The sequence below is a fragment of the Chrysochloris asiatica genome, unplaced genomic scaffold, assembly GCF_000296735.1.
Source record: "Chrysochloris asiatica unplaced genomic scaffold, ChrAsi1.0 scaffold00261, whole genome shotgun sequence".
NCBI lineage: Eukaryota > Metazoa > Chordata > Mammalia > Afrosoricida > Chrysochloridae > Chrysochloris > Chrysochloris asiatica.
In genome coordinates, this window is record NW_006408779.1 from 924,797 (window position 1) to 952,267 (window position 27,471).

The 27,471-nt window shown below is 45.3% G+C and overlaps 1 protein-coding gene across 1 annotated transcript in view; it reads right to left on the minus strand.

Annotated features, from left to right (window-relative positions):
• Positions 1–27,471, minus strand: part of TMEM132D (transmembrane protein 132D) — a 745,873-nt gene that overhangs the window by 520,446 nt on the left and 197,956 nt on the right. Inside the window, exon 3 of the mRNA XM_006874079.1 lies at positions 8,286–9,174. Within this exon, the coding sequence (XP_006874141.1) occupies positions 8,286–9,174 (889 nt within the window). The remainder of the gene's footprint in view (positions 1–8,285; positions 9,175–27,471) is intronic.

Consider the following 27,471-nt stretch of genomic DNA (forward strand, 5'->3'; position numbering starts at 1 on the left):
AAAGGGGGGAAAAAATAAAAAGCAAAGAAAAACAAAACAACAGACCAAAAACCTACAGACCAAGTTTTACAGAGATCCAGAAATTATACAGAAGATAATCAACAAACCTAATCCAAGGATGTCTCACAGGAAGTATACACCATGACCAGGTGGGCTTCCTTCCAGATACACAGTACGATTGACTATTCAGTCCCTGCAGCCACCACATTTACAGGTTTAAGCTGACTGAAGCCAACATGGATTCATGATTAAAAATAAAACAATCTCTCAGCAAACTAGGAACAAGGGAGAAGTTTCTAGACCTTTTGAAGGGCTAGAAAACATGTAGCTCTATCGTCATTCTTAATGGTGGGAAAGTAGGTGTTTCCCCCTACCCCCTTCACAACTACTGAATAAAATAAGACAAAGAAGACAGGGGCATGAGAAAGAAGGGAGACCACCCTCATCCATACATGACACGACCGTCCACCATGTAGACAATCGCAAAGATTCTTCAAGAAAACGCCTGGAACTAGCAAGTAATTACATCAAAGTCACAGGATTTAAGATCAGTAAGTACAAGTCCATTTAAAAGTCCTCCAAAGGAACAGTGGACAATGTCATTTACAATAGTACCACATTTCCCCATAACCGGATTTCTAGAAGCAACAGATTCCCCAGTCTAAATCCAGAGAGTGTTTTGCAGATAATGACAGAATGATTCTGATTTTTATGTGGAAAGGCAGAAGACCTAAAACAGCAAATACAGACTGAAGAAGCGCATTAGTCAATTTCACAGTTTACTAGGAAGCTACAGTAACCAAGACAGCAGGCTATTGCCCCAGAAATAAACAAGGAAGACTAAAGGAAGAGAAGAGAGAGCCCCACACAGATGGCACAGCTAGGTTGTTGTTGTTGTTGTTATATGCTGTGGAGTCAGTTCCGACTCACAGCGACCCTGTACAGAGTTTCCAATGCTGTAAACCTTTATGGGAGCAGAAAGCCTCATCTTTCTCCTGCGGAACAGCTGGTAGTTTCGAACTGCTGACTCTGAGATTAGCAGCCCGATTCATAACCACTACGCTACCAGAGCTCCTTGGCGCAGCTAGGTAATTAAGCGGAAAAAGAAGTCTTTTCAACAAATGCTACTTGGGAATCTGGCTTTTATATGGAAGGAGAACATGGTGGCTCCCTATGATAAGCACTGGACTGCCAACCACAAGGTAGGCAGTTTGAGCTCACTAGCCACCTCATGGGAGAAAGATGACACTTTCTACTGCAGCAAAGATGCCCAGTCTCGGAAACCCTATACAGGGTTGGTATGAGTCAGAACCAACACAACAGCACTTAAAACAACATATGTACAACCGCGAGCTTAGACATAAATATTATGTAACATTTCCACCAAAAATAAATCAAAATGGATGATGGTGCTAAATGCAAAATTCACAATCGTATAAACTCTAGAAGGAAACACACGCAGAAGCCACCTCTTGTACCTGCCTTTGGACTCAGTGAATTTTTTCGAGCTGATTCCAAGAGTGACTGTTAATGAAAGACTTGCAAACTGAACTTCATTAAAGTTAAAATCTCTGCTTTGCCAAAATCAGTGTTCAAAAAATGAAAAGACAAGCCTAAAACTTAGTAAAACATTTTTCAAGGACAAACAAGATAAAAGGCTTGGATGCAAAATATGTACGAGTTCTTAAAACCCAATGATAAAACGTAAGATGGATCACTCCATTTTTTAACAAATGAGCTAAAGATATGAATAAACACCTCACTGAAGAAGATAAACAGATGCAAAGAAGCACAGGTAAAGATGTTCAACGTCATTTGTCATTAGGGAATCAGAAGGAAAAACAATGAGAAGTCCCTACTTATCTGTTAGAATGGCTTCCTGTTGGTGTTAACTGCTGCCAACAACTCAGAAGACCCTGTTTAGGGTTTCCTGGGAGCAGCTGCTGAGTTTGAATCACTGACCATGTGGTTCAAACCGACCTTGAGACCCAGCACTTAGCCTATGGTGCCACGCCAACTCTTGCCCTTGGCATGGATGTGTATCAGGAGGGGAACTTGTGAATTGCTCCTGGGGGTACGGAATGGTGCCTCCAGGTTGGAAGACAGTACAGCATTTTCTTACATAGAAAAACAGTCACCATATGATACCAGCAATGGTAACCTGAGTGGGATCGTGAGATTGGAAAAGGATATTAGGTGAAAAGTAAGGGTATCTGAATGAAGTTCAGCCTTTGTTATTAATAAGGTATCCATGTTGGCTCATTAATTGTAACAACTGTATCCCACTAATATAAGATGTTAATGAGAGGAATCTAGAAGGCATGTAGGGTATGTGGATAACCTCCTTCTGTCTTCACAGGCTATTTGCATACCTAAGCCTGCAGACACACCACTGGACCAAGCGAAGTGCATAGTTAGGAGAAAGACAGAGGCACACCTATTTTACCATGCTTTGTCCTATTACACTTCACAGCTGTTGCATCTTTTGTTTTGTTTCGATTTCTTTTACAAACAGATGGTTTGTGGCCACCTTGGGTCCAGTGAGTCTATCAGAACTTGCCCTGTTTCTGTGTCCCGTTGTGGTCACTTGTGGTCACTCCCAGCACATTTCAGATGCTGTCTTCATGTTCTTGCACACATCACAAACAACGGTCTAGTGTCCACATGACTTGTACATGCACTGGGTAACCACATCTGTGATATCCCGTGTTGTGGGCTTGGCTTTGATGCAGTGGTCTGGCACCCAATCTGCAACATCTTCTATGTCTGTGTGCTAAAGTAAAGTTTATTTTGAAAGAAGGAAGAAATATCCCTTTTCTCACTCTGCCTCTCATTCCCGTCTCCACTATAAAGTAATTCCATCAATCCCAATAGATGACAAAGTGGCTTACAATCCCAGGTTCAGACCAGATGCATCCGTTCCCTTCCTTACAACCAGTTTACCCTGAAGTGGAGCCTGACCCGTGGCAATCGGATCTGTATCAGAGCAGAACCCTGCTCCATGGGGTTTTCAGTGGTGGATATTTCAGAAGTAGATTGCCAGACCTTTCTTCTGAGGTACTTGTGTGTGGACTCAATCCTCTAACATCTCAGTGAGCAACCAAGATTATTAACTGTTTGCACCTCCTGTGACTCCTTGCATTCCTAATAGTACCCTGGGCTCTTTGTGAAGAAAGTACTGCGTCCATGGGATGTAATCTTGGGATATATTGATTCCTAGAGCCCACATCTCATTATGGAAGCCAGATTGGGCTTCCCTGCATGCCCGGCAGGGTCAGCAAGTGGATAGTGAGTCCCTAGGGGGCCCTCTCCAGTGTTTCTGCATACCATGTGGGGATGCCAAAAACAGGAAATGACTACGGCAGGCCTTCACTAGGACCACGAGAGGACTGGCCCATGGGAGTCAGCTCCAGCATCTACACCATGGTTACATGTGGATGGATGACACTCTCTCAGAACACACTAATGAATTCTTGAAATACCCCCGCCTCTCAAGAATCCAATCTCATTGATCTTTTATTTCAATATTTTCAATTTCTATATGTTAACTTCTCATGTGGCACTGCAGGATCAGCACTGGACTGTTAACTACAAGATCGGCAGTTCAAACCCACCAGCTGGTCCTTGGAAACTCTATACAGGATCACTATGAGTCAGAACTGACTTGACGGCATTTAACAAGAACCTATTTTAATTTATGTAATTAATCGATTTAAGGTATTTCATCTTAAATTAGCCCATGGAGAGTTACAGTCTATAGCTCAGAATACTAGTGGATGGTGGTGGTGGTGGTGGTGGTGTGCTGTGAAGTTGGTTCCAACTCACAGCGACCCTGCACAGCGTGTCCGAGGCTGTAAATCTTTACGGGAGCAGAACGCCTCATCTTCTCCTGTGGAATGGCTGGTAGTTTCAAATGCTGACCTTGAGGGTAACAGCCCGACTTGTAACGGCTACACTACCAGCGGCCGCACCTTGCTTCATGAGCTGTGAGGCTCTATCTGAAACAGAATTGGAAGAGATCCTATTCTAGGTCAACGCAGGTCCTCAAAGACTACATCCTTCAGGTGAGTTCAAGACCAGGTCAGTCCGAAACTGCAGACTTTCTTCCTAACAAACTCCAAGTCATCAGCAAAGCAGCCTTCGCACAGTATGGAGAAGCACTGAGTCGTGTCCATCCCAGACCCACTCGCTCCCCTTGCCAGACATGGAGATTGGGACTCTTTTTCTCTCAGACTCACACAAATGTCTCCTTGGTGACAATGTAAGAATTAAAGCCTGGTCACAGCACCGGGCACAGGAGACTCAGCAAATTCTTGAGTATTTCCCATGGCAGAGATCTCAGTGAAGAGTGTGTATTTATTTATAGTCATCCACTTGTCCTTTCATTCAGGAAGGCATCTGTCCCTCCCACACATTTAGGACTGCTCCGGGGTGTCCTGCCCCACTTCTGGGGTATCCAACAGACAAGTTAATTCGAGGTTAGTACTTGGATTTGTCCTTACAACAGAACTCAGGCCCCAATTCTCTGTGGGGTGGGGGAAGAGACACATCTCTCTGAGAATGTGGAGTCCAGAGCCCAAATTCTGGTCTCCCCCAGATACATGATCTGGGGATGGGAGGCCCCAGGTGCTCCTAAACTCGGCATTCTGTAGGGGAGGGCGGGAGAATATAGAAGAAAGGGACCAGGTGCCGCAGGATGCTTCATGTGTTCGCGTGAAAAAAAACAACACCACAAAACATTTTTTCCCCCTGAAATTATAAAGGATGCTTAGATGTGTGTAAGGGATAAAAGTTTTACTTCATCTGTGATACCTGCTTTGGAAGGAAAAAAAAAGCCGCAGGATGCAAGAGGCTGTACGAGAGGACAAACAGCCCCATCCGGATTTCCTGGTTCTCAAAGGCTGAAACACACACGCGCACACACACACACACACAACAGAGTGGGATGGTTGTTGTGGTTTTTCATAAATGTCCCCTACCACGTTGAGTGGACGTCGTATCTTTAATAGAAAATATCGACAGGAGCTCAGTCTTAAGCTCTATGGCCCTCGATCATTTCAATACCCAATGAAGTGGGTTAACTCCCCACCCCAAACACTGCCTTCGCTTATAGTCTGCCTCACCTGTGTGTTTCCAAGACCCATTCAACCAAACCCGCTGCCTTTGAGCGGACCCGTGGCACGCCCGTGTGTGTCAGAATGGAACTGTGCTCCATCGGGCTCTCAGGGGCTGATTTTTTTGGAAGCAGATCACACCCAGGCCTTTCTTCCCAGGTACTTCTAAGTGAAGAGAGGGAAGTCTGGGCCCCCACCATCAGCTGGACCAGAGCCCTGATTGTGTAGCACACAGCTCCCTAGGAAAGTGGATGGCTGCCCACCCTGGCCCCTGGGGACCCTGTCAACATTGTCTACACCTAGTGCCTGGTGATGAAAGTCACAGTCTCTGAGGGAAAGCCTCATTGAATCTCACAGGGTTATGTATAACACGTGGTCTGCTGCAGCAAACCCACGCTCCTTCTAAAGACTTGGAGGCTATGCTAAATTAGTCAAATTGACTTCATTAAAAAAAGATGTACAGTTTTATTATTTCCCAATTATGGGATACAGACTCAAGGCTAATAATGCTGCCAAGCCAGATCCCCTCCAGCTGTTTAATAAACAGAGAAGGCGCGTTTGTACTGAGAGTGTTTTAAGTGTGCAGGGAGTATGCTCGTAACAAGAAGGAGACAGACAGCCAAGTCAAGCGCACCTTCATGAAAGACCTATTTCGAGGCACATCTTGTTTGATCATGATTCACTCTATCGTAATTCCTACAAACTATGTCTGTTCCAAGTGGAGGGTCCGTGGCAACACGGCAGTGAGCGGGTCTACAAGTGCCGTTCCCACAGCGTGTACGCACTGCATGTGTCTGCGCCCAGTGGTGGTCACTCTATTGTTACACACTCAGTACATGGCAGCAGTGTCGACATCACTCTTCTGCGCACTGGGCAATGAAAACATCTGTGGGATTCCCTTTATGGTCAGACCCGTTTTACTGTGGCAGTCTGGAACCCCCTCTGTACCCGTGAGATCTGCCTGTACTTTGCTCTTGCCCATCAGAGATGATGGTGTTTTTTACATACTGCTACTTGATTGGATCTGAAAACTATGCCGCTGTTCCATTCGCAATGCCCCGACTCTAAATTTGTGACGGAGCCGTCATCGGATTTGGATGCTTCTATGTGTTTGCTCCTGAAGTTGAAAACACACGGGCCCCTTAGAGCATGCCTCCAGCAGGGCAACTCTCTCTTGAATTTGTTCCTTTAGACCAGCAACGGGGGCCACCTCATGCTCACACTGAGTTGTTCACTGGGGGATGGCTGTTCAGAGATGCAAAGTTTTGTGGGAAATTCTGCACAATACATACGATGCTTCCAGAAAAAAGGAGCTGAAAGCTGCCTTTGTTTCCTGGGTTGTCAAAGCTCCAGGGGACGGTGGTGTTTAACCCTGGGTCCAGAAACCAGGCAGCTAGTAGTCAGCAAACCTGAAGTTGGTAGAGTGTGAAACCATACCAGAGGACAAAGCTCTCTTTAATCCAAACATCCGGTTGTTATCAGCAACATCTTTACTTAAGAAATGACCGCTGCATTTAAGATCAAATGCACCTGGGAGCCTAGAACAACCTGCAGCCGGCTGGACGAGAGGCACATCCAGAGAGGCTAAGGGAGGTCAGCTGACATCCCCGGCAGAGGGCGGGACCTGTGCAGAATCAGCCGTGGTCAATTACTGGGAAGTGTAAATTTCTGATACTACTTAATGCTGAATGATAATGAAATAGACATGCAAAAGGACCCTAGTGGTTGGATTCTCAGACTCACCCACCCTTCAGCCACAGCACCCCAAACTATGGCACAAGATGTCACATTAGCAGCCACGCTGACTGTGCATGACAGCCTAGGAAATCTATGAATAAGAAAATTTTCACAGCCAAATTGTAAACTGGAAAAAAAAAAAATGTTGCACTCAAAAGGGGGAAGCTTTGGAAATTGATCATGCAACTCTTGATAAAAGAATAGAAAAAGAGAAAGAAAAAGAAGAGGAGCTGAAAGAGAGAGAACAAGACAGAAAAGAAGATAGAAATTAAGGGAAGAAAGAAAAGAGTAGCCATCAAGTCAGACAGGGTGTTGTAAAATAACTATTGTCGGAACCTTACAAACCCACAGATATACCAAGTCTGACGTTGCTGCTCAGATTTCCACAGGTGCCAGCAGAGACATTAGGATATTTCACTTCAGATCAAGTCACTGGGTGAGGATGTTAAGATACTGTCAGGAACCCAATCAACATTTTCATTATGTAGCAGTTATACACGAACTTTCCTTCGTTTGAAAAAAACTAAACAAACAATATGACGAAAATGCACTTCAGACAAGCCCGCAAGTTTCTCTCACATGTAATCCAAGGAGCTTTTCCTAAAGGGCACAGTATCCACTCTGCCTCATCTTTGGGGAGGGGGTTCTGATAGCAGATGCCCGGAAAGTCCCACTGTCCACCCTGTATACGCTGGGCTGTTTCACCTTTTGGACTCTTAATGCGTGTGTCCAGAGAGAGAAGACAGCAGCCCTGAGGCTGGTGTCACATGACACTTGGAACTCACACATGTGAATTTCTAGCAACATACTTCCTATGTTTTCAGACAACTGCCACGGGCCCATTTGCGGCTTTGTTTGAACTTGGAAGCATTTAACTACAAGTGCGCCTCGTTTTATTGCGCTTCAAAGACCTTGTGTTTTTTACGAATGGGGGGGTCTGTGGCAGCCGCGTGCACCGACTTCACGTCTGTGGCCTGTGTTTGCCATCATCGTCACACTTTCTCATCCTAGTGGGAAACTACAGTAGTTTTTAGTGGGAAACTGCAAAATCCTAGTGGGAAACTATAAAATCCACACGACTCACTTTACCACCATACTCAATGTCATGTTGTCTGGCCCCAAACCGGAATCTACACTGTCTCTAAAGTTGCCTGTTCCCAATTCTGAAATGGCTCTCATGGGATAACCCTAGGTTCCTAAAACTGGCTGATGCACCCCAAACTACAGCAAAAGACCTAAGTTAGCACCCCCAGCCCCACCGTCTGTCCTATGGTGACCGGAACATCCACGAATAAGAACCAAATCGCCAACGCTGAAAGGTGAAGCAGGTCTCCACCTTACACGGGAATAGGGCTTGTGAAGATAGAAACGTGGCCTTGTTTGGAGACACGCGTGTCTGACCCGGAGCCAGCACAGATGGTGGGAACCACTCACCTCAGTGTGAACTGGTCTTCTGTGGTGTTTCTGCCAACAGAGATAGGAAAGGTGAGAACGTCACCCTTCCTAACAGTCTTGGGCAGGTAGTGGACGGCCACATTGTGATCCAAGCGCAGCTCTCGCAGGGCCGGCGGGCTCGAAGCCTGGTACAGAAATACACTTCCGATCCTCTGCAGGGGCGGCCCGGATTCGTCCACGTCCCCATGGCTGGTCCGCAGGCCACTGCGGGTCCCTGAGTTCCCCTTGGCGCAGTCCCCACGCCCATCCCCCGGCTGCACGGCGTAGTAGAGCTCCACCGGGGTCCCCTCAGGCCGCTCAGTCACCTTTTTCCTCCCGGCCACCACGGTGGGGGCGCTGAACCAGCTGGGTAGCAGCTCCAGCTCGGCCACACACAGCCCGAGCACCCCTCTCAGCTGGCAGCTGGCCCTGACCTCTCGGGTCTCCCGGAAGGCGAACACCCGAAGACAGGGCAGGTGCTCGGGGGCACTGTGGTCATCCCAGTCCCGGCCCACGATGTGGAACAGAACCTGCACTTTGGGCCGGCTCGGGTAGGCTCTGTCCTGAAGGACATAGGCCTTCAGCTTCCAGTTGAGCGGGCACTTGCTGGTGGGCCCGAAGGGGTTGGAGGGCAGCATCAGTTCCTGAGGCACCACCTGCTGCACAGAGAAGGGCCCGTAGCTGGCGCTGAGTGCGGGCAGCCCCCGGGACCTGTAGACAAGGAACGATTCCACCCGGGACTGCAGGCTGGAGTTCCGCATGATGTCCTGGTTGGCCTCCTTGAGGAAGAAGACCAAGTCAGCGTCGTGGACACGGTAGGTCACCGGGAGGTAGGTGGGCAGCAGGGAGAACCTCTGGATGCTGTCCAGGACACCACGGCTCTCAGCCACTGCAGAAGGAGAGCAGAGGGCAGGTGTTAGAGAGGTGGACGGAGCAAAGCGCAGGGACCCCAGGGACCCCAGCCATTGGGCGCCTGCCTCACACCAACCATGCCACGCTTTTACAAACCGGTCTCATTTCAAATGCTCACTTTGTATGAATACCTAGTTTTAAGATAAAGAATGTTGCCGCAAGACATTGACAGTGCCCTGGTGGTACAACAGTGACTTTTGAGCCTGCTCTCCGAAAGGCTGACAGTTCAAACTCAGCCAGTAGGCCTGGCAGAGAAAGGGGTGGCGACCAACCTAGAAAATCCCATGGGGCCATTCTGCTCTTGCACATTGGGGCATTATGAGTCTGGATCAAGTGGATAGCACTGAACAACAAAACGCATCAAAAAGCAGCCTCACACAGCATATGAAGCAGGTAAGCAAAGACGCGAATACAATCCAAAGGGAATCAGGTAGCAGCCCAACCCTCCCCTCACTCATCTGTCAGCTTGCCACACTGAGGTGGTTTGCATGTTGCTGTGAGGCTGGAAGCCATCAGTGTGTCACAATCAGCAGGGTTACCCATGGTGGGCAGGTTTCAGCGACACGCCAGACCAAGACAGACAAGGAAGAAAGGCCTGGTGATTGATTCATGGAAAGCTGCCAAAGAAAACCTGATGGGCCACAGAATATGAGCCCAGCATCAGGGAGGGACCCATCGCTGGAGAAGGGCGTGATGGTTGGCACTGTAGCGGCTGCTGTTGTTTTGTGCCGTAAAGTTGGTTCTGATTCATAACGTCCCTGCAGAAGCAGAAATCCTCATCTGTTTCCTCCAAGAAAGGCTGGTGGGTTCAGACTTCTGAGTTTGCAGTTCAGTAGCCCACCATACAACCCATTCTGCTACCAGGGTTCCTTTGAGAAAACAGAGGGTCAGCGAAAAACCAGGAAGTCCCCAGTGCCTTCAACGATGCACTCATCTACGCCGAGCCCATGGGGGTGGCTCAGGACTGGGCACGTTTCATTCTGTTGTAGGTAATACAGTCATGTTAAGCATGTGCCTGGAAAGGCCGTGTTGAGAGGTGGCCTCCACAATGGGCCAGCTGATTCCGACCATCACAGCAGTGCAGCTGGACAAGCTCATGCGTCTTGTCTTACACAAACTGGATAGTCAGAGGTACCTCACTCTGCTTACAACTGAGACTCTCAGGAAGCTAAGTCAACACCAGTGCACAAAAAGCATTAGTTCTTGTTTTTTTATTTTTAATTTAAAAATTTTTTTTGCTACTGAACATATACTTGCTCAGGTGAGAACAAAACTCAAAATATTATTATTTTTATTATTTTTGTAGGTTGTCTGGCACAGGGCAAGAGGAACACTGCCATGGGCATTGTATAATCATAGGGCCACATAAGCTGTGCTGGTTTTAAAAGGGAAATCTTTGTCCTGGGAACTCGGTTTTCTGGGGGAATCTTCACAGGTCACCCTGAATGCTCCTCATTGGTCATCCTTCAGCCATCTTTGGTTTCTCTGCCTTAAAAGCGAGCTGTAAACCCCAAAATTCCTGCAGTGGTCTCTCTCAAAGGGACACACACAAGTGCGTTGCGCTCCCTGGAGCCTGGACCCCTCTTGGCGGATGTCTGAAGGTTGGGGTGGGAAGGGGTCGTTTCAGCTGGTACAAATCCCTGACCTTCTCTACTTCTCACAGAGTTCTGTAGAATGGGGGCCCACCAAGTGGCACAGTGGGCTAAGTGCTGGGCTGCGAACCACAAGATGGATGGTTCGAACTCACCAGCTGCTCCCATAAAGACCACAGCCTTGGAGACCCCAGGGAGCAGTATTCCAGGCTTGTAAGGTCCCTGTGAGTCAGAGCTGACTCGCTGTCAGCCCTTGAAGGTTGCTAAATCTAGCAAACGGAAATACAGGACCCCCAGCTACATGTGAATTCCAGATACACCAGGAACAATAGTGCAAGATATGTGCGTGTATTCAAAATTCCAGAGTGACCGCCGGTCTTATACTTCCCCTGACAGCTCTAACCAGGCAGGATTTTCTGCAATTTCCAGGAACCCCTGCAGTTATGGGATGTAGGCCACACCCAGTTGTCAGTGTAGGTCCTGATTTGTTGTTTTGTTTTTGTTTGTTTGTTTTTTACCTATTATCATATTTCCTTACTTATTTCTGTCCAATACGCTAGGAGAGAAAATTAGAGGCCTGTGCTCAAATTGCTGGCTTCTGCAGATATTATTTAGGGAAAAAAAAAAAAAAAGATCTTTTCAAGATGTTAAAATTAATGCAGAAACCCCTCTGAGGCCACCAAGGTGATTGAAGACAGGAACATGTTGCTTTCTTTAAGGTAAGTGTTTAAAGTCACGGCCCCACGTGCAATGCGATTTTTCTTTTTGCTTAATGGGTTTTTCGCTGAGATCCACCATGGCCGGCTGTTTGTTATCAGACACCTTGCTCATTTTTATGGGGAATCGGTGCTCTCTGCTTGTAATAGCCACCCGTCCATGTGTTATATAGAGGATAATGAGCTTTACTTCTTAGTGCATTTAATGGATTACGGAACATAATTGGCATTATGTTTGTAGTTTATAAAAAAAACAAACAAAAATAAAAAGGTAACCCCTTCTGGAGGTCAGACAGCCAGTGAAAAGATGAAGAGGCCATTGGTGGAGCCCAGCTGGGAAACTGCTCCCATGAATGGCGCTCACAGTGAGTTTGATTATTTTCCTGAGCGAAGCCACAGACCCTGGGCTGACGTTGCCTTTGGGACATATAATGAGTTGCATAATTCAGTTTTGTGTCCTCAAGTCGCTGGGGTCAGATGTTCACCAGGAAAGTTCTCAGAGACGCAGGCCTGCCCTGAGTGGACCACGGTCTGTAATGTAACCTGGTGGTTTGGCTCTGAGGGTCTCTAGAAGGAACAGGATGTTGGTGGTCAGCAGGTTAACGTAATTTTTGTGAGCTGTGTCCAGAGGAGCTTCTAACAACTGTTGGGCACTGAACACTTGGAGTTTCTTTTAGGAATTTCACTGCATAGGGGGCTATGATCTGCTTTAGCCTCACACCAAACTGGGATAAATTGTTTGAACTTACCCAGAGGCATCGAGGAAGAAAGGTCTGGCAATCTACTTTACTGAAAGCCTCGCTTTGACATGCGAACTCCATGGCAGCTGCATCTTTTTTTAAAGAAGCCTGTGGTATTCGGGGAGGTAGGGGGATAAAAGGTGATCCTGCTTGGCTGCTGTTTGTAAGCTCGGAAGTTTGAGTTCACCTACAGGCACCTCGGAAGAAATGCCTGGCGATCTGCTGTTGTAATTCTCAAGTACCATCAAAAGTTGGTTGTGATTCAGTGACTCCACTGCTCAGTCCTTCATTATCTACACAAACCCCTATTGTTGCAAACACATTGTCAATCCATGTTGTTGGGGGTCTTCCTCCTTGACAATCTCTGCTTTATCAAGCATGATGTCCTAGTCCCTCCTGATACCATGTCTGAAGTATGAGAGATGAAGCCTGGCCATCTTGGCTTCCAAGAAGCATTATGGTTGCACTTTTTCCAACAGGTTATTGGTTTGTTTTTTGAGCAGTCCATGAAACTTCTAATATTCCCTACAACGCAAATCCAGTGCGTCATTTCTTGTATGGCCCTCCTTATTCACTGTCTAACTTTCACATGCATATGAAGTTATTGAAAATTGTTGTTGTTAGGTGACTTCAAGGCAGTTCTGACTCATAGTGACCCTATGCACAACAGAACAAAATACTGCCCGGTCCTGAGCCATCCTCACAATTGTAGTTACATTTGAGCCTGTTGCTGCTGCTCCTGGGCCAGTCCATCTCATTGGGGGTCTTCCTCTTTTTTGCTGACCCTCTGCTTTACCAAGGAAGCCTGGTAGCTTAGTGGGTTATGAGCTGGGTTGCTAACCACAAGGTTATAAGTTTGAATCTACCAGTCACTCCTTGGGAGAAACATGAAGCTTTCTGCTCCCATAAAGATTTCAGCCTCAGAAACCCTATACAGAGTCTATTCAATGACACACCATTACCACCATGACTTTACTAAGTATGATGTCCTTCTCCAAGGGCTGATCCTTCCTGACAACATGTCTGAGGAATGAGAGATGAAGTCTCACATCCTGGCTTCTAAGGGGCACTCTGGCTGTACTGCTTCCAACACAAATTGGTGCGTTCTTCTGGCAGTCCATGATACTTATGTTATTCTCTTTCAACAACATAACTCAAATGCAATCATCTTTCCATTATGGTCTTCCTTATTCATTGTCCAACTTTCACATGCATATGATGACATTGAAAATACCATGCACCTTAATTCTCAAACTGACATCTTTGCTTTTGAACACTAATAGATGTTTGCAAATGTTTCTCAATTTGAATTGTGCCCCATAAACAAATGAATGTCCCAAAAGCTTTACTCCACTTACGTTATTGTCATCGAATCTACTTTGACAAGGCATCTCTTCCCTAGCCACATTTTGAGCGCCTTCCAACCTAAGAGGCTCATCTTCCTGCACTATATTTGACAATATTCTGTGGTTATTCATGTTTTTGGTGGCTAAATATTCAGAAGTAGTCCATCTCTCCTTCTTCTTAGCCTGTCTGAGTCAGAAGTTAAGCTGAAACGTGTCTACTTTGGGTGGTCCTACTGGTTTGTAAAATACCAGTAACATAGCTTTCAGCTTCACAGCAACACATAAGGCACCACCGTGTGACAGACTAACAGACAAGTGGAGGTACCAGAGCATACTGCCTAGTAATTCTCCTGAGGAGCAGTTGGTGGGTTTGAACTGCTGACCTTGAGGTTAGTAGCCTAAAGTTTAACCGACCGTGTCACCAGGATTCCTGGCCATAGCTGACAGTATTATGTTAACCTAATTCTTCTCTACACCAGGAAACCAGACAATGCATTCTACTTGCTTCACACATGATCCTATCTACTGTGCTGGCAATATCTCTGAGGTATGCGGGACAGAATAAGCACACTTATACTTGGTGCCAGACACTGCTTCACCTGGGGCAGGATGATGAATGAACATCCTGCTCTTTGTAGTCCCAGCTGCGAGATGCTGGGGGGGTGTGGCCCTCATTTCTCAGACTGAGTGATCAGGTTGGGCCGCTTTTCCAATGGCCCCCAGGCTGTGAGCGTGCTTTCCTGTCAAGCATCTCTCCCAGACATTTACAGATTTTCTGGTGGCCTTTCGGTTTCTATCTCAGACTTGGAGAATGTGCTGCTATAAATTCAAGATACGGAATGCTGGGTTGGTCATTTGTGTTACAAACATCACCTCCCTCTATGTGAATTTTTATTATAGTCTCTTGGTAGTCCTTTTATAAAAATTAATTTATTAAGCATTAAATGAGTAATTATCCTGGACATGGTAACATGTGTTGAGCCCAAAATTTGGGAATGTACTCTAACCCTGAAGACCAACCTCAGTTCTATCAATAGATGATAACTAAGCCATTTAAGGAGCTCTGGTAGCGTAGTGGTTATGAGTCAGGCTGCTAATCTACTGGTCAGTGGTTCAAAACTACCAGCAGTACCATGGGAGAAAGATGAGGCTTTCTGCTCCCGTAAAGATTTGTTGTTGTTGTTAAGTGCCGTTGAGTTGGCTCCGACCCATAGCGACCCTGTATAGGGTTTCCGAGGAGCAGCTGGTGAGCTTGAACTGCCGACCTTGCATTCGAACGGCTTTGCAGTCAGGTGCATTAACCCACAGTGCCACACCAGGACTCCCCCATAAAGATTACAGCCTCAGAAATCCTATACCACCGCTAGCACCACCAAGCTGTGTAAGAAAACTGTTTTTTAAAAAAACTTTCTATTGTGGTTTGGGTGAAAGTTTACAGAACAGATTTTCCATTCAACCGTTCATACACTTTCTGATAAGTGACTGATTATAGTCCCACAATGCAACAGCACTCTTCGCATTTCCTCCCTGTGTTCCTGTCTCCTCCTTTCCCACCCTTCCTGCCTTCTGAGCATTCTCTCTGAGCATTTGCTGCTCTTTTCATCTTGTATGGGTGATTGTTCAAAGGAGTATAATTGCTCACCTTCTAGATCTTTCTCAAGCCCAAATCTTTGGGCATTTCCTAGTTGTTTTTGTCACTGAATTTGTTCTTAAAGACACTGTAGACTGGAAAAATACACATGGTTGTCTGATGTCCAGAATGCTATCTATTTGATTGGATGTCCCATGTAGCAGCATGCTCAGGATTTTGTTTCTCTTTGTGTGGTGGTGTTAAGTGCCATCAAGTCTGTTCCAACCCATAATGACCCTGTATAGGGATTCCAAGGAGTGGCTGGTGAGTTTGAACTGCCAACCTTGCGGTTCAAACAGACCTGTGATCAAGTGCTCATCCTATGGTGCCACAGCAGGCCTTCATTCCTTAGTGGCTGAGAGGTATCCCACTGTAGGTATGGACCACGCTGGGTTGTGTGTCCATGTTGGCTACTGAGGCCAACGGTGCATGGAGCAATGGTGTAGCCATTTGTTTTCTTGATGAAAACTTGCAGACCCCTCTGGGCACAGCTTGAGTTTCAATGCTCAGGAAAAGCCCATGGCATAATCTTTGAATGAAAAGGTAAGCAAATGGATAGATGGGTGGGTCGGGGAGTCCCGTGGCTCCTTCCCAAAGACCTGCATATGGGAAGAACACTGCTATGAAGACCCCCAGAGAGCCCACCAGGGCAGGCTGGGAGGAGAGCGCAGCTTGTCTACTGAACGCTGATATCTGTACATCACAAACCTGCCAATGCCTGAGTCCCACCCTAATCACCGTGCATTCAGTATTCAATGGAAGAACTTCATTAAATTGCTTCATATTAAAATTAGCAGCATGTCACATCTCATAATTTTTTAAAAGTGTTTACATTAATGTTTAATCTGCTCAGGGATTAAACAGCTTCAGTACACACAGAGAAATGACTTTTTTCTCCTTCCCCCTTTTTTGAGAGCGAAGTCATTTAGAGTGATTTGTTGATCGTAGTTCCTGAAGGAGGATAAAAGATGCGAGGGAAAAGAAAGGGAGGAGGAGGTGGATGAGGAGGGAGAGAGGATGATGGCAAACCAAGAAGAAAGGTCTGACAATCTACTTCAGAAAAGCAGCCAATGAAAACTCTGAGGATCACTATCTAAAAGGCTGACAGGTCATGGGACGGCGCAGGGACGGGCAGTGTTTCTGGGTTGTCATGGGGCAGGTAACATTAAGATCCATTAACAAGGAAGAGGGTAAAGAGCTGGAGGCATGTCCTGGGGTTCAGGCCTGTGTATGTCTTGTCCTGTTTAGCACACCAGTGCCATCCACACCCTCAGTGACACCCACGGATGCCCCAAATCGAGCTAAAAAACCACACTGAATGCGAACACCATGCAAAAGGGAAATCACCTCTGGGGAATACACAGCACCCTCCCAGGAGGAAAACCTCATCACCTGCCTCAGCACCTTGATGCCCACAAAGGGCCGCTAGCTCCCTGCAACAGAATCAGTTTCCAGGATGATGTGGGGAATCACTTCTCTGCTGGGGGAGCTTCAGATTTTCAGTCCAAGGTGTGTTGGAATGCAATTAAAAAAACAAAATAACTCTTGGACAGACCAAAGAGAATGTTTCTGGGCAGATGGTCCAGCTCCTGGGTGGCAGAGAGCAGCCAGAGATCAGGAGGAGTGTCTTGTGAAGGTGCAGCAGAAGCTATCAGCAAGTGCCCTGCAGTTGGTTCCAACGTTTAGCGGCCCTATGCTTAATGAAAGGAAACACTCTGGGACCGACCCTGCATAAGCCTCACAATTGTTGTGAGAAAAGTATGGGAGATGAAGTCTTACCCTCCTGCCTTCTAAGGAGCATCTAGCTGTACTTCTTCCAAAACAGATTGGTTTTTCCTTCTGACAGTGGCACTTTCAATATTCTCCTTCAGCACCATAACTCAAATGCATCAATTCTTGTACAGTCCTCCCTATTCACTGGCCAACTTTCACATGCATATGAGGTCCTTGAAAACATTATGGCTTGGGTCAGACTCACTTTAGTCCTCAAACCAACATCTTGGCTCTTGAACACTTTAAAGAGGTCTTATACACCTAATGCAATATGTTGATTGATAATTTACTGCTGCTTCCATGAGTGTTGATGGTGGATCCGAGCAAAATGAAGTCTTTGACTGACAACTTCTATCCTTTCTCCATTTATCCTGATGCTATTTATTGGTCCAATTGTGAGTATTTTTGCTGTCTTTACCTTCAGGTGCAATTCACACTGAAGGTTGTAGTCTCCGATCTTCAGTATTTCAAGTCCTCTTTACTTTCAGCAAGCAAGATTGTACCCTCTACATTTCACAGGATGGTCATGATTTTTCCTCCAAGTCTGATAACTATGTTCTTTTTCATATAATCAAACTTACCGGATTATTTGCTCAGCATAAAGACTGAATAAGTATGGTGAAAGAATACAACCCTGGCTCACACCTTTCCTGATTTAAAAACATTCAGCGTCCCGTTGAAATGTTCAAACAACGGCCTCTTAGTCTATGTACAGGTTCCTCATGAGCATAATTCAAGCGTTTTGGAATACCTAGTCCTTGCTGTGTCATTTACAGCTTGTCATGATGATCCACACAGTTGGAAACCTTTGCATAGTCAATAAAGCACAGGTAAGCATCTTTCTGGTATTCTCTGCCTTCAGCCAAGATCCAGCTGACATCATCAATAAGATGCCTTGTTCCACTTTCTCTACTGAATCTGGCTGGAACCTCTGACAGTTCCATGTCCAAGTATTGTTGCAAATATTTTGAAATCTCTTCAGCAAAATTTTACTAGCATGTTATATTAATGATATTATTCGATGATTTCTGCATTCTGTTGGGTCTCCTTTCTTTGAAACGGGGATAGATTTGGAGCGACCTATGCCTGTCCATTTCAGCTCACTAAGGCCTAAGATATTGGTCTTCAGTTCATTTTTAATGACTTCCAGTTTTTCTAGATTCATGTTCCATACATTTCATATTCTAATTAATAATGAATGACTACAGCTATTTCTTCTTATTTTACCTTGTGTCCATCAGTAAATGAAGATCCCGGAAGTGTTTCTCAAACATCAACCATCCATACATTATGGTGAACTTGACTTAGAGGAGTCAGCTCTTCCTCTGGCATATTTTGAGTGCCTTCCAACCTGAGGGGCTCATCCTCTGGTACTATGTCACCATTCCACTCTTCCAGCTTTTCACTGGCTAACCATTCAGAAATAGTCTGTTTCTCCTTCTTCCTAGGCTGTCTTCATCTGGAAGTTCCATTGAAACCTGTCCACCATGGGTGACCTTGTTGTTGTTAAGTGCCAGGCAGTCAGTCATGACTCATAGCGACCCTGTATAGGGTTTTCCGAGGAGCAACTGGTAATCTTGAACTGCTGACCTTGAAGTTCAAACTGACTTTATAGTCCAGTGCATTAACCCATAGTGACACCAGGGACTCCTGCTGGTATTTAACACATCGGTGATATAGCTTCCAGCACCTCAGCAATACACAAGTCATCACTGTCTGACAAACTGACAAAGGAATGAGGGGTGACAGTCCACAGACATATGCAAATTCATCAGCCCTAGTGGACTGAGTCAGATACGGTGGAGTTGTCACCTTTGGGACTTTGTTGGGGTGTAAAGTGTCATTGAATCTGCTTCAAATCTTGGCGATTGCATACATGACAGAATGAATCGGTGCTCGTCTTCATGTTTGCTGTGGTCAGTATGCCAGTCCAGCTCACTGAGGATGCCCCTCAGTTTGTTTTCATTGTCCTTCTGCAACCAGACTGGGCTGAGCTCTCCTGACAACACAGGAACTGTGACAATGGGCTCCGACTAGCAGTGACTGCAGATGACACAAGACCAGGAAACCTTTCTGTTCTGTTGTGCACAAGGTCACTGTGAGTCGGAGCCGACTTGATGACACCTAACAACTACAGCAACAACAATAACAAAGTGTCCAGGGTCAACAAGACAGCGTTGCACTAACAGAAGAGAACGGATGGGTCCTCAGTTTGTTATAGTTGCTGTTGAATCAGTTCTGACTCATAATGACCCTCAGCAGCAGCTGATGAGTCTGAGTGACCAGCCTTGTGGTTCACAGTCCAGTGCTTACCCTACACCGCCACACCAGGAGTCCTGATCCTCCCCTGGAGCCTCCCAAACATAGCCTGACTTCAGTGCAGCGAGCCCCTGACGCTGAAACAGTAAGGTAGTAAATGTGGGTAGTTTCAACCCATGGAGTTCAAGGTCATTTATTCCAGCAGCAGTGGCCATCCTAAATCATCAGCTTCAACAACCCATGTGGTCACTTGATTTTTCTGGGAGGCTGAGCTCTGTGGGTGGGTATGGAACAGGACAGCACTCAGATGAGGATCAGCCAGGACAGCAGGTAACCTAGAAGATACCTTTGTGTGAATCAGAGGTGAGTGTCCTCTGTCCAGGGCTACGCAGCATCCAGGCAGTCAGCGCGGCTCTTGGGACAGAGCGCAGGCTGACTCACCCCACTAGTCCTTTCTGCTGGGACTACTTGTGCAGTCTGCCACCTGAACAATTGCACATGGCGGGCCCAACTGGCGTCATAGTTACCTTTCTCAGGAAAGGGCTTTTCTCTGTGCAACTGAAGAAGCTTCCTCTGTGGTCTGGAATAAGATACTGTTTCCAGAAACGTGTCACCTTGTATCTCTTATTACTTGTTACATGTGGATACGTTATGTTTTAACTTCAAACTCTGCCTAAGGATGACAGAAATGGCAAAGCTGCTGTTAGTAAAACTGGCCTTCTAGAGCCGTGGGATTTTATTCCCAGTCTATGGTATGCAGGGCTGTGGGCATGAGGAAGAGCTGTATCCAGCTGCCCTAGCAACACCACTCGGTGTGTGCTATGATTGCTGGGTTTACTTTTACAGTCTCAGTCTCATTCTGGTCCCCGAAAGGCCCAGGTTCATCTCCTCCCCAATCCAACAAGTCCAGTAGCGTCTCTTCTGTTGTCGTTTAAAATCCTAGGCCAGGTGTCCCCCAACGGGACAGTCACATCATGGAAGAAGGTCAGGGCTGAGTCACATTCCTCTGCATATGGGATGAGTCAGACCCACTGACCCATGTGGACTCAGGGTGGTGTCCTGGAAGAAATGGGACAAACTGGTACCCAGCAAAACACTGGCATTTTGGTGTTTTGCCAGGTACCAGGTGTTCCAGGATGGTGCAAAAAGTGAATGTGCTTGGCTGCTCACCAAGAGGGTGGAGTCCACCCAGAGGGGACTCCGAAGAAAGGCTTAGTGATCTGCTCTGGAACAATTGGCCACAGTTCTGCTCTGACAAACTCAGGTTCACCCTGTGTGAGACAACTCAGCAGTAGAACCCTTCACAAGCATTTGATTCCCAGTTTGAGTTCAGTGTTACCTTAACAGACAAATTGCCATCATTTATTTATTTATTTTTCTAAGATGACTTAATACTTTAGCCTTCTAGTTTCCTTGGAAATAAGCTTATTTATAAAGGTGTTTTGCAGGAAGAATGAAGAAGAGAAAGAAGAAGGGAGCAATGTTTATTGTTTGCCAAGCAGCAGGCCTTTTTCATTGATCCCAGTATTCAATGGTCACCACAGCTAAGTATTCTTTTATTTCCATTTTCCAGATCAGAAAATTAAGTCTGAGGAGTTTAACGTGCTTGGTTCACTGAGATAGAGTGCATGAGCCATGATATACCACAGCCATGATATTTTCAATAATTTCACATGCAGGCGAAAGCTGGACAGTGAATAAGGAAGACCGCAGAAGAATTGATGCATTTGAGTTGTGGTGTTGGAGGAGAATATTGAAAGTGCCATGGACTCCCAAAAGAACCAACAGATCTGTGTTGGAAGAAGCACAGCCAGAGTGCTCCTTAGAGGCCAGGATGACCAGACTTCATCTCTCCTACTTTGGACATATTATCAGGAGGGGCCAGTCCCTGGAGAAGGACATCATGTTTGGTAAAGTGGAGAGTTGGAGAAAAAGAGGAAGACCCCAACAAGATGGATTTGCACAGTGACATCAGCAATGGGCTCAAACGTAGCAAAGACTGTGAGCTTGGTGTAGGACCAGACAGTGTTTCATTCTGCTATGAGTAGGTACCGACTCAATGGTACCTAAGTACAACTGTAATTCGAGCGGGCTTTAAAACAGTCTATTGTCTTTTCATTGCACTACTTTCCGCACAGTTTTGAAGCCTCCCTGTATTATTTTCAAAAAACGGCAACCTGGCTGTCCTAGTAAACCCCTACCCCCAAAGCAAAAAACAAACAAACAAAAAATCTATCTGCATATTCTAGCTGTGGGTTAATAAACAAAGAGGCAAAAAATCGTTAGCGCCATATTTCCTAGAGTGGAAACAGGGCATGCTGTTAAATAAAGGTTTCTATGATTCTGTAGCAATTCTTTCTGACCTACCCTCGTAATTCATTTTCCAGGAGGTTCCTTTTCTAAAGGTTTGGAGGCACGTGAAGATCAGATACGGGGAAACCTTAACTGTGAGTGTTTCCCATTAGACATGCGCTCACAGAGAATCCTTTTCTATGAGCCTCAAGACATACGCAGCCGTTCCCCATGTGGAAATGCTTCTCTCAGTGCAGACAGAGTTCTGCAAACAGCAGGTAGCGGAGTCTTTTGGAAAACGATGCTGTAAATTACCTGTTCTACCAGCAACTGCTTATTGAACAGGGCAGAGCTCTGAAGTGCGATGCTTGCTCACAACAGCAACCACCATTGCTTTAAACTTCTGATGAAATGCTGTACCTCTCAGTGACAAGTTTATTTCACCTTGACAAAGGAAATATCTGGTTCTGAGCCACGTGTCTTCTTAAAGAACTGTTGTGTCTTCCTTGTTTGTTTGTGGATTGCGGTTTCCAAAACTATTTTCATGGCTGGAATGTGTCCTCAAATTTAAAAGAAAAGTGGACTGGTTGTCTTGTGTCACACACACACAAATAGTTCCCAGTGTCCTGATACAGACTCACTGTTAAGAAGACAGTAGATGTTCCAGTAGAATTAATATCTTCTAATCATACTAGAATATATCCACATTGAGTTTGCAATGCACCATGGTTGAAAGACAGGATTTTAGGTCAACTGATGCACATACAGCTCTTGGCTTCCCTGGGTATTGAGCTAATTATAAAAAGGTTCTAAATTGGACTACTTAAACCCAGGAACCCTAGGGAGGAAGTGGGAAGAGTGATGTTACATTGTGGGGACTGTAGTCAATGTCATGAATAGTGAATTATTGAGTGAAAAACATATTTGCTCTGTAAACCTTCACCCAATGCGCAAGATAACATTTTGAAACAAACTAATGAAAATATTTCCGCGACTCAACATTGTTCCTGGTCACTCACACACCCTTGTCGTTGATAAGTGCCTTCGAGTTGGTTCTGACTCATACTGATGCTGTGTATTGTTTCTGAGGAGCAGCTGGTGGGTTTGAACTGCTAATCTTGCATATTATTCTTACAAATGGTAGATTTGAGCTATCAGTCAAGAAACACATCTCAGAGTAGAAAATTCACTTCCTGGTAGCTTCGGGTTTGCTGCCAGGCGTGTTCTTGAACATGCAAAGCTTATATATGTACATACTTAGGAGTATGGTGAATATAGGGTCTGTACCAGACTGCTTACCACAAGGACAGTCATTAGAACCCACCAGCCATTCCATTGGAGAAAGATGAGGCTTTCTGCTCCCATACAGGATTACAGCCTTGGGATTGTTGGATAGTGACCCTCACAGGGTCACTATCAGTTGGAACTGACTAAATGGCACTCAACATCATACATACTTGGGGATTCTACACCTGTTGGGAACATGTTCTCTAAGGTATACCAGAAAAATGACCCCAGGTGAGGCCAACAATTGGACAAGGCTTATCAAAGTGTTAAAGTTCCTTTGGTTGGGTTACTTTCAAAGGCAGGCTGCTCACCACCAAGCAGGAGTTGGGGTCTCAAAGCTGCCACCTGTGTTCTGAAATGATCGGGTGCCTGGAACTGACTTTGAAGGAGGCCCAGGCATGTCTGCATGTACAGGAAATGGGATTCAGAAGACAACCCCTCAGTGCCAGGCCATGTCCCCACCCCAATCATCTTCTGCATTTCTGTTGACAAGTGGCCTAAAACTACTGTAGAAACCCCTGGCACGATTCCTCCTTTCTACGCCTGGGATTTCACAGGCAACAATCAATGCAAGGTGACCTGGTGGTACAATGGATTAAGCATTGCAGTTACCTGAAAGGTCACTGGTTTGAACCTACCAGTGTGCTTCCATAAAGAGCCACAGCCTTGGAAACCCTATGAGGCAATTCTGCCTTGTCCTGTATTGTCGCTGTGGGTCGGGATGGAAGGAGCAGCAGTGACTTTTGATACGCTTTAATAATCATGTAGAAAGTATGTCCTGATGGGCATCAGCTAATGGAGACCAACCAGAGCAGGCTCTGGTGAGTCCACTGTGACTCCTGTTGACCCACATATGTCAGAGCAGAACTCTGCTCCCTAGTTAACAATGGCTGATTTTTCTAAGCAGATTGCCAGCCTTTTCTTCTGAGGCACCACGGAGTGGTCTAAAACCTCCAACCTTTGTGCTAGCAGCCGAGCCCACGAGCTGTTTGAGCTGCTCAGGGTCAACAGAGGTGGAAGGACTGTACCGGCTCTATGAGAGGGCTTCAGAAATCCAGTATCCTTTCGATCCTTTTTCCCCCCCGCAAACTTTTTGAAGCCTCTCATATTTCTTCTGAGATTGATTTGTTTGTTCTTCTGGCAGTCCATGATATATTTAATATTCTTCACCAACACCACAGTTTGAATGTATCAATTTTTCCTCCGTCTTTGTTTTTTATTACCCATCTGTCACATGGATATGAGGCGATTTAAAATATCATGATTTAGGCCAGGCACACCTTAGTCCTCAAAGTGACATCTTTCCTCTTAACACATCGAAGAGGTCTTTTGGAGCAAATGTGCCCAATGCAACACATCATTTGATTTCTTGATGCTGCTTCCACGAACGCTGATCCACAGAATGTCTACAACACAACCTAATTGCTTATGTAAGTCTTCATCCTGCTGCATTATCTACACTGGTCAGTTTGCAGTTCTCCACTCCCCCTTTTCCAGAAAAATGAGTCCTGGTCAGTTTGCAGTTTACTACTCCATCTTTCCCAAAAAATGCAACCAACTTCCATGTGTGTACGGGTGGTAGAGTTACCAAGAGTCCCAATGACAAATAATCTATTCAGACATTGTACTTGCTGATCTGATGGTCTGTTCCTTCCCCCATATCAGTAGCCCATTTGTCTCCTAAGTCTTCCTTTCCTATTAGAAATGAGAGGATCCTACATGGCAGATGGCAGCTGAACACATTCCCTGGCTATCAGATGCCATTCACATGAGGAAGTGCTCCATCATGTCATTGAGCTGCCTGGTTAGTCTGGGCCCAACCCATCACATTGTTCCCAGCTGATTCCTCGCTGACCAGAGACCCCTACCAGGGCATCCACATCAACTCCAATGCCCACATGGTCTTCTGGTTTCTCTGAAAGGCCCTGCTACATCTAGCCCCATCCTGGGATACTAGGAATTGAAAAGGCAAAGACTGCTGGCCACCATTTTGGAGATTTAAGATCTATCCCTGCATACAGATCCTCCCCTGGATCTGGATCCTCCCCTGGATCAATTTTCTAAAGTAGAACACAGGTTGAAGACTTTGTTCCTACTTGTGTTGGTGTAATAGGTTTCTGCACCATTCATCTGTCAGTCTGTCATACTTTGGTGGCTTACATGTTGCTGTGATTCTAGAAGCTGTACCACTAGTATTTTAAATAGCAGCAGTGTCATCCATGGTGGACAGGCTGCAGATGAGCTTTCTACTAAGACACAGCAGGAAGAAGGAGCTACTAACTACATCCAAATATTTAGTTATTGAAAACTTTATGAATAGCAGTAGAATACTACAAGAACCAGAATACTGAATATTGAAACATGGTGAAGAGCACCAGGATATTGTCAGATACAGTTCTGGATAATGGGCTGCTCAGGTTGGAAGACGCACAAAACACATGTGGGAAGCACTACCTCCTCAAAGTAAAGTTGACTGTGAGGACGTGAATGGAGTAAGCTTTCGGGTGCTCCATTTGTTTATGGGGCACAACTCAAAATGAGAAACAGCTGTTAACATCCACTAATAATCAGAACATTTAGAAAGTGTGGAATTTGGAAGTTGTCAAAAATGAAATGGTATGCATAAAAAACTATATCATTAAGCATTAAGGAGCATAAATGGACTGAAAGCGGCCATTTTGAATCTGTTAATCACATGGTTTTCTTGCTAGAAATGACAAATTGAAGAGGAATAGTGTCACATTCATCATCCAAAAGGTTATTTTCAAGATCTATCTGAAAGTATAATGCTGTCTGTGATAGGATAATATCTATAGGCCTACAAAGAAGACCAGTTAATACAATTAATATTCATATTTATCACCAACCACTAAAGCCCATGCTGATGACACTGAAGAAATCTACCAACTTCTTCAGTGTGAAATTGATCAAATATGCAGACAAAGTGTATTAATAATTACTGGAATGCAAAGTTTGGAAACAAAGATAAAGGATCAGTGGTTGGAAAATATGGCCTTGGTGATAGAAACGACACCAGAGATCATATGATATACTTTTGCAAGACCAGTGACTTCTTCATCGCAAATATCTTTTTATACAACACGAAAGACAATAATACACATGGACCTCAACAGATAGAATACACAGAAATCAAATTGACTACATCTGTGCAAAGAGACGATGGAAAAGTTCCATATCATCAACCAAAACAAGGCCAGGAGCAGGCTGTGGAGCAGACCATCAATTGCTCATTTGTAAGTACAGGCTGAAACTGAAGACAAACATAAAAAATCCATGAGAACTAAAATGTGACCTTGAACATATCCCACCTGAATTTAGAGATCATCTCATGAACAGAGTTGATGCATTAGACACTAATCACTAGAGAACAAAAGAATTGTGGGATGACATCAACAACATCACACAGAAAGAAAGCAAAAGGTCATTAAGAAGTCAAGAAAAAGGAAAAGATCAAACTGGATGTCAGAAGAGGCTCTGAAACTTGCTCCCCAGCCTAGAAATGATAAAGTAAATGGAAGAAATGAGGAGGTAAAACAGCTGAACAGAAAACTTCAAAGAGATACTCGAAAAGACAAAGTCAAATATTATCATGAAATGTGAGAAGACCTGGAGTTAGAAAACCAAAAGGGAAGAACATGCTCAGCTTTTCTCAAGCTGATAGAACTGAAAAATAAATAAATAATAATAAAAATAAAAATTCAAGGCTTGACTTGAAATATTTTTGATTCTTGGGCAAAATATTGAATGATGAAAGAAAGCATCAAAAGGAGATGACAGGGGAATAGCTAGAAACTTCACCAAAGAAAGTCTGTAAGTCCGTCTTCTGCCCATAACTGATTGGAATACCTAAAATGGGGCTACAACGTGCCCAGTGAAGGAGGCTTCCTGTGGAGCCTCTGCATTGTATAAGACTATAGGTGGAATCCTGAACCCCATCCAGAATCTTCTGAGGTAGGAAATCTCCACTTGAAAGGACGAGTAGACCAGCCTGAAGCAGCTAGAAGAACAAAAGATACTTCTTGAGAGATCAACAGGAAAAAATAAAACACAATAATGGCAGTCCAACTGTTACTACAAAACAAGCAAGTTGCTTGCCCAGGAGACATCAAGGCAAGTGGTCGGGTCCCCTAATGACAAATCCCCTTCCAAGACGAAGACTCAAGGGGAATACATGAGCAGGCATGCAGTCTGACTGGTGACCAAGTTGGTCACCGATAAGGGGAAGTGAGGGAAAAACAGCAATGAAACTGTGAGCTAAGCCCTACAATGTTCAATAGACTCCTATGAATCTGGGTAGAAACCTGGTTGGCCAGCAGTGTGGCAAGACCTAGGGACTCTTGGGCCCAGAGTCAGTGACATAGCCACAGAGGACTAGAGAGGAGAGCGAAGCGTTCAGCTGATAAGAGGAGAGGGCCTATGCACAAGAACATCCACACTTGCAGATGATATCCACTTGACCTGGCTTCAATGACTGGGTGATCAGAGCTCAACCAGAAGAAGAAACAAGAGGAAAAAAAAAGAGGAATCTGATACAATCTGATGAACTTGACCTACACCTATGGATGCAGTATCTCAAAAGAGGGGACAAATCTTTACAGTGAGGATCATTCCCACCCCC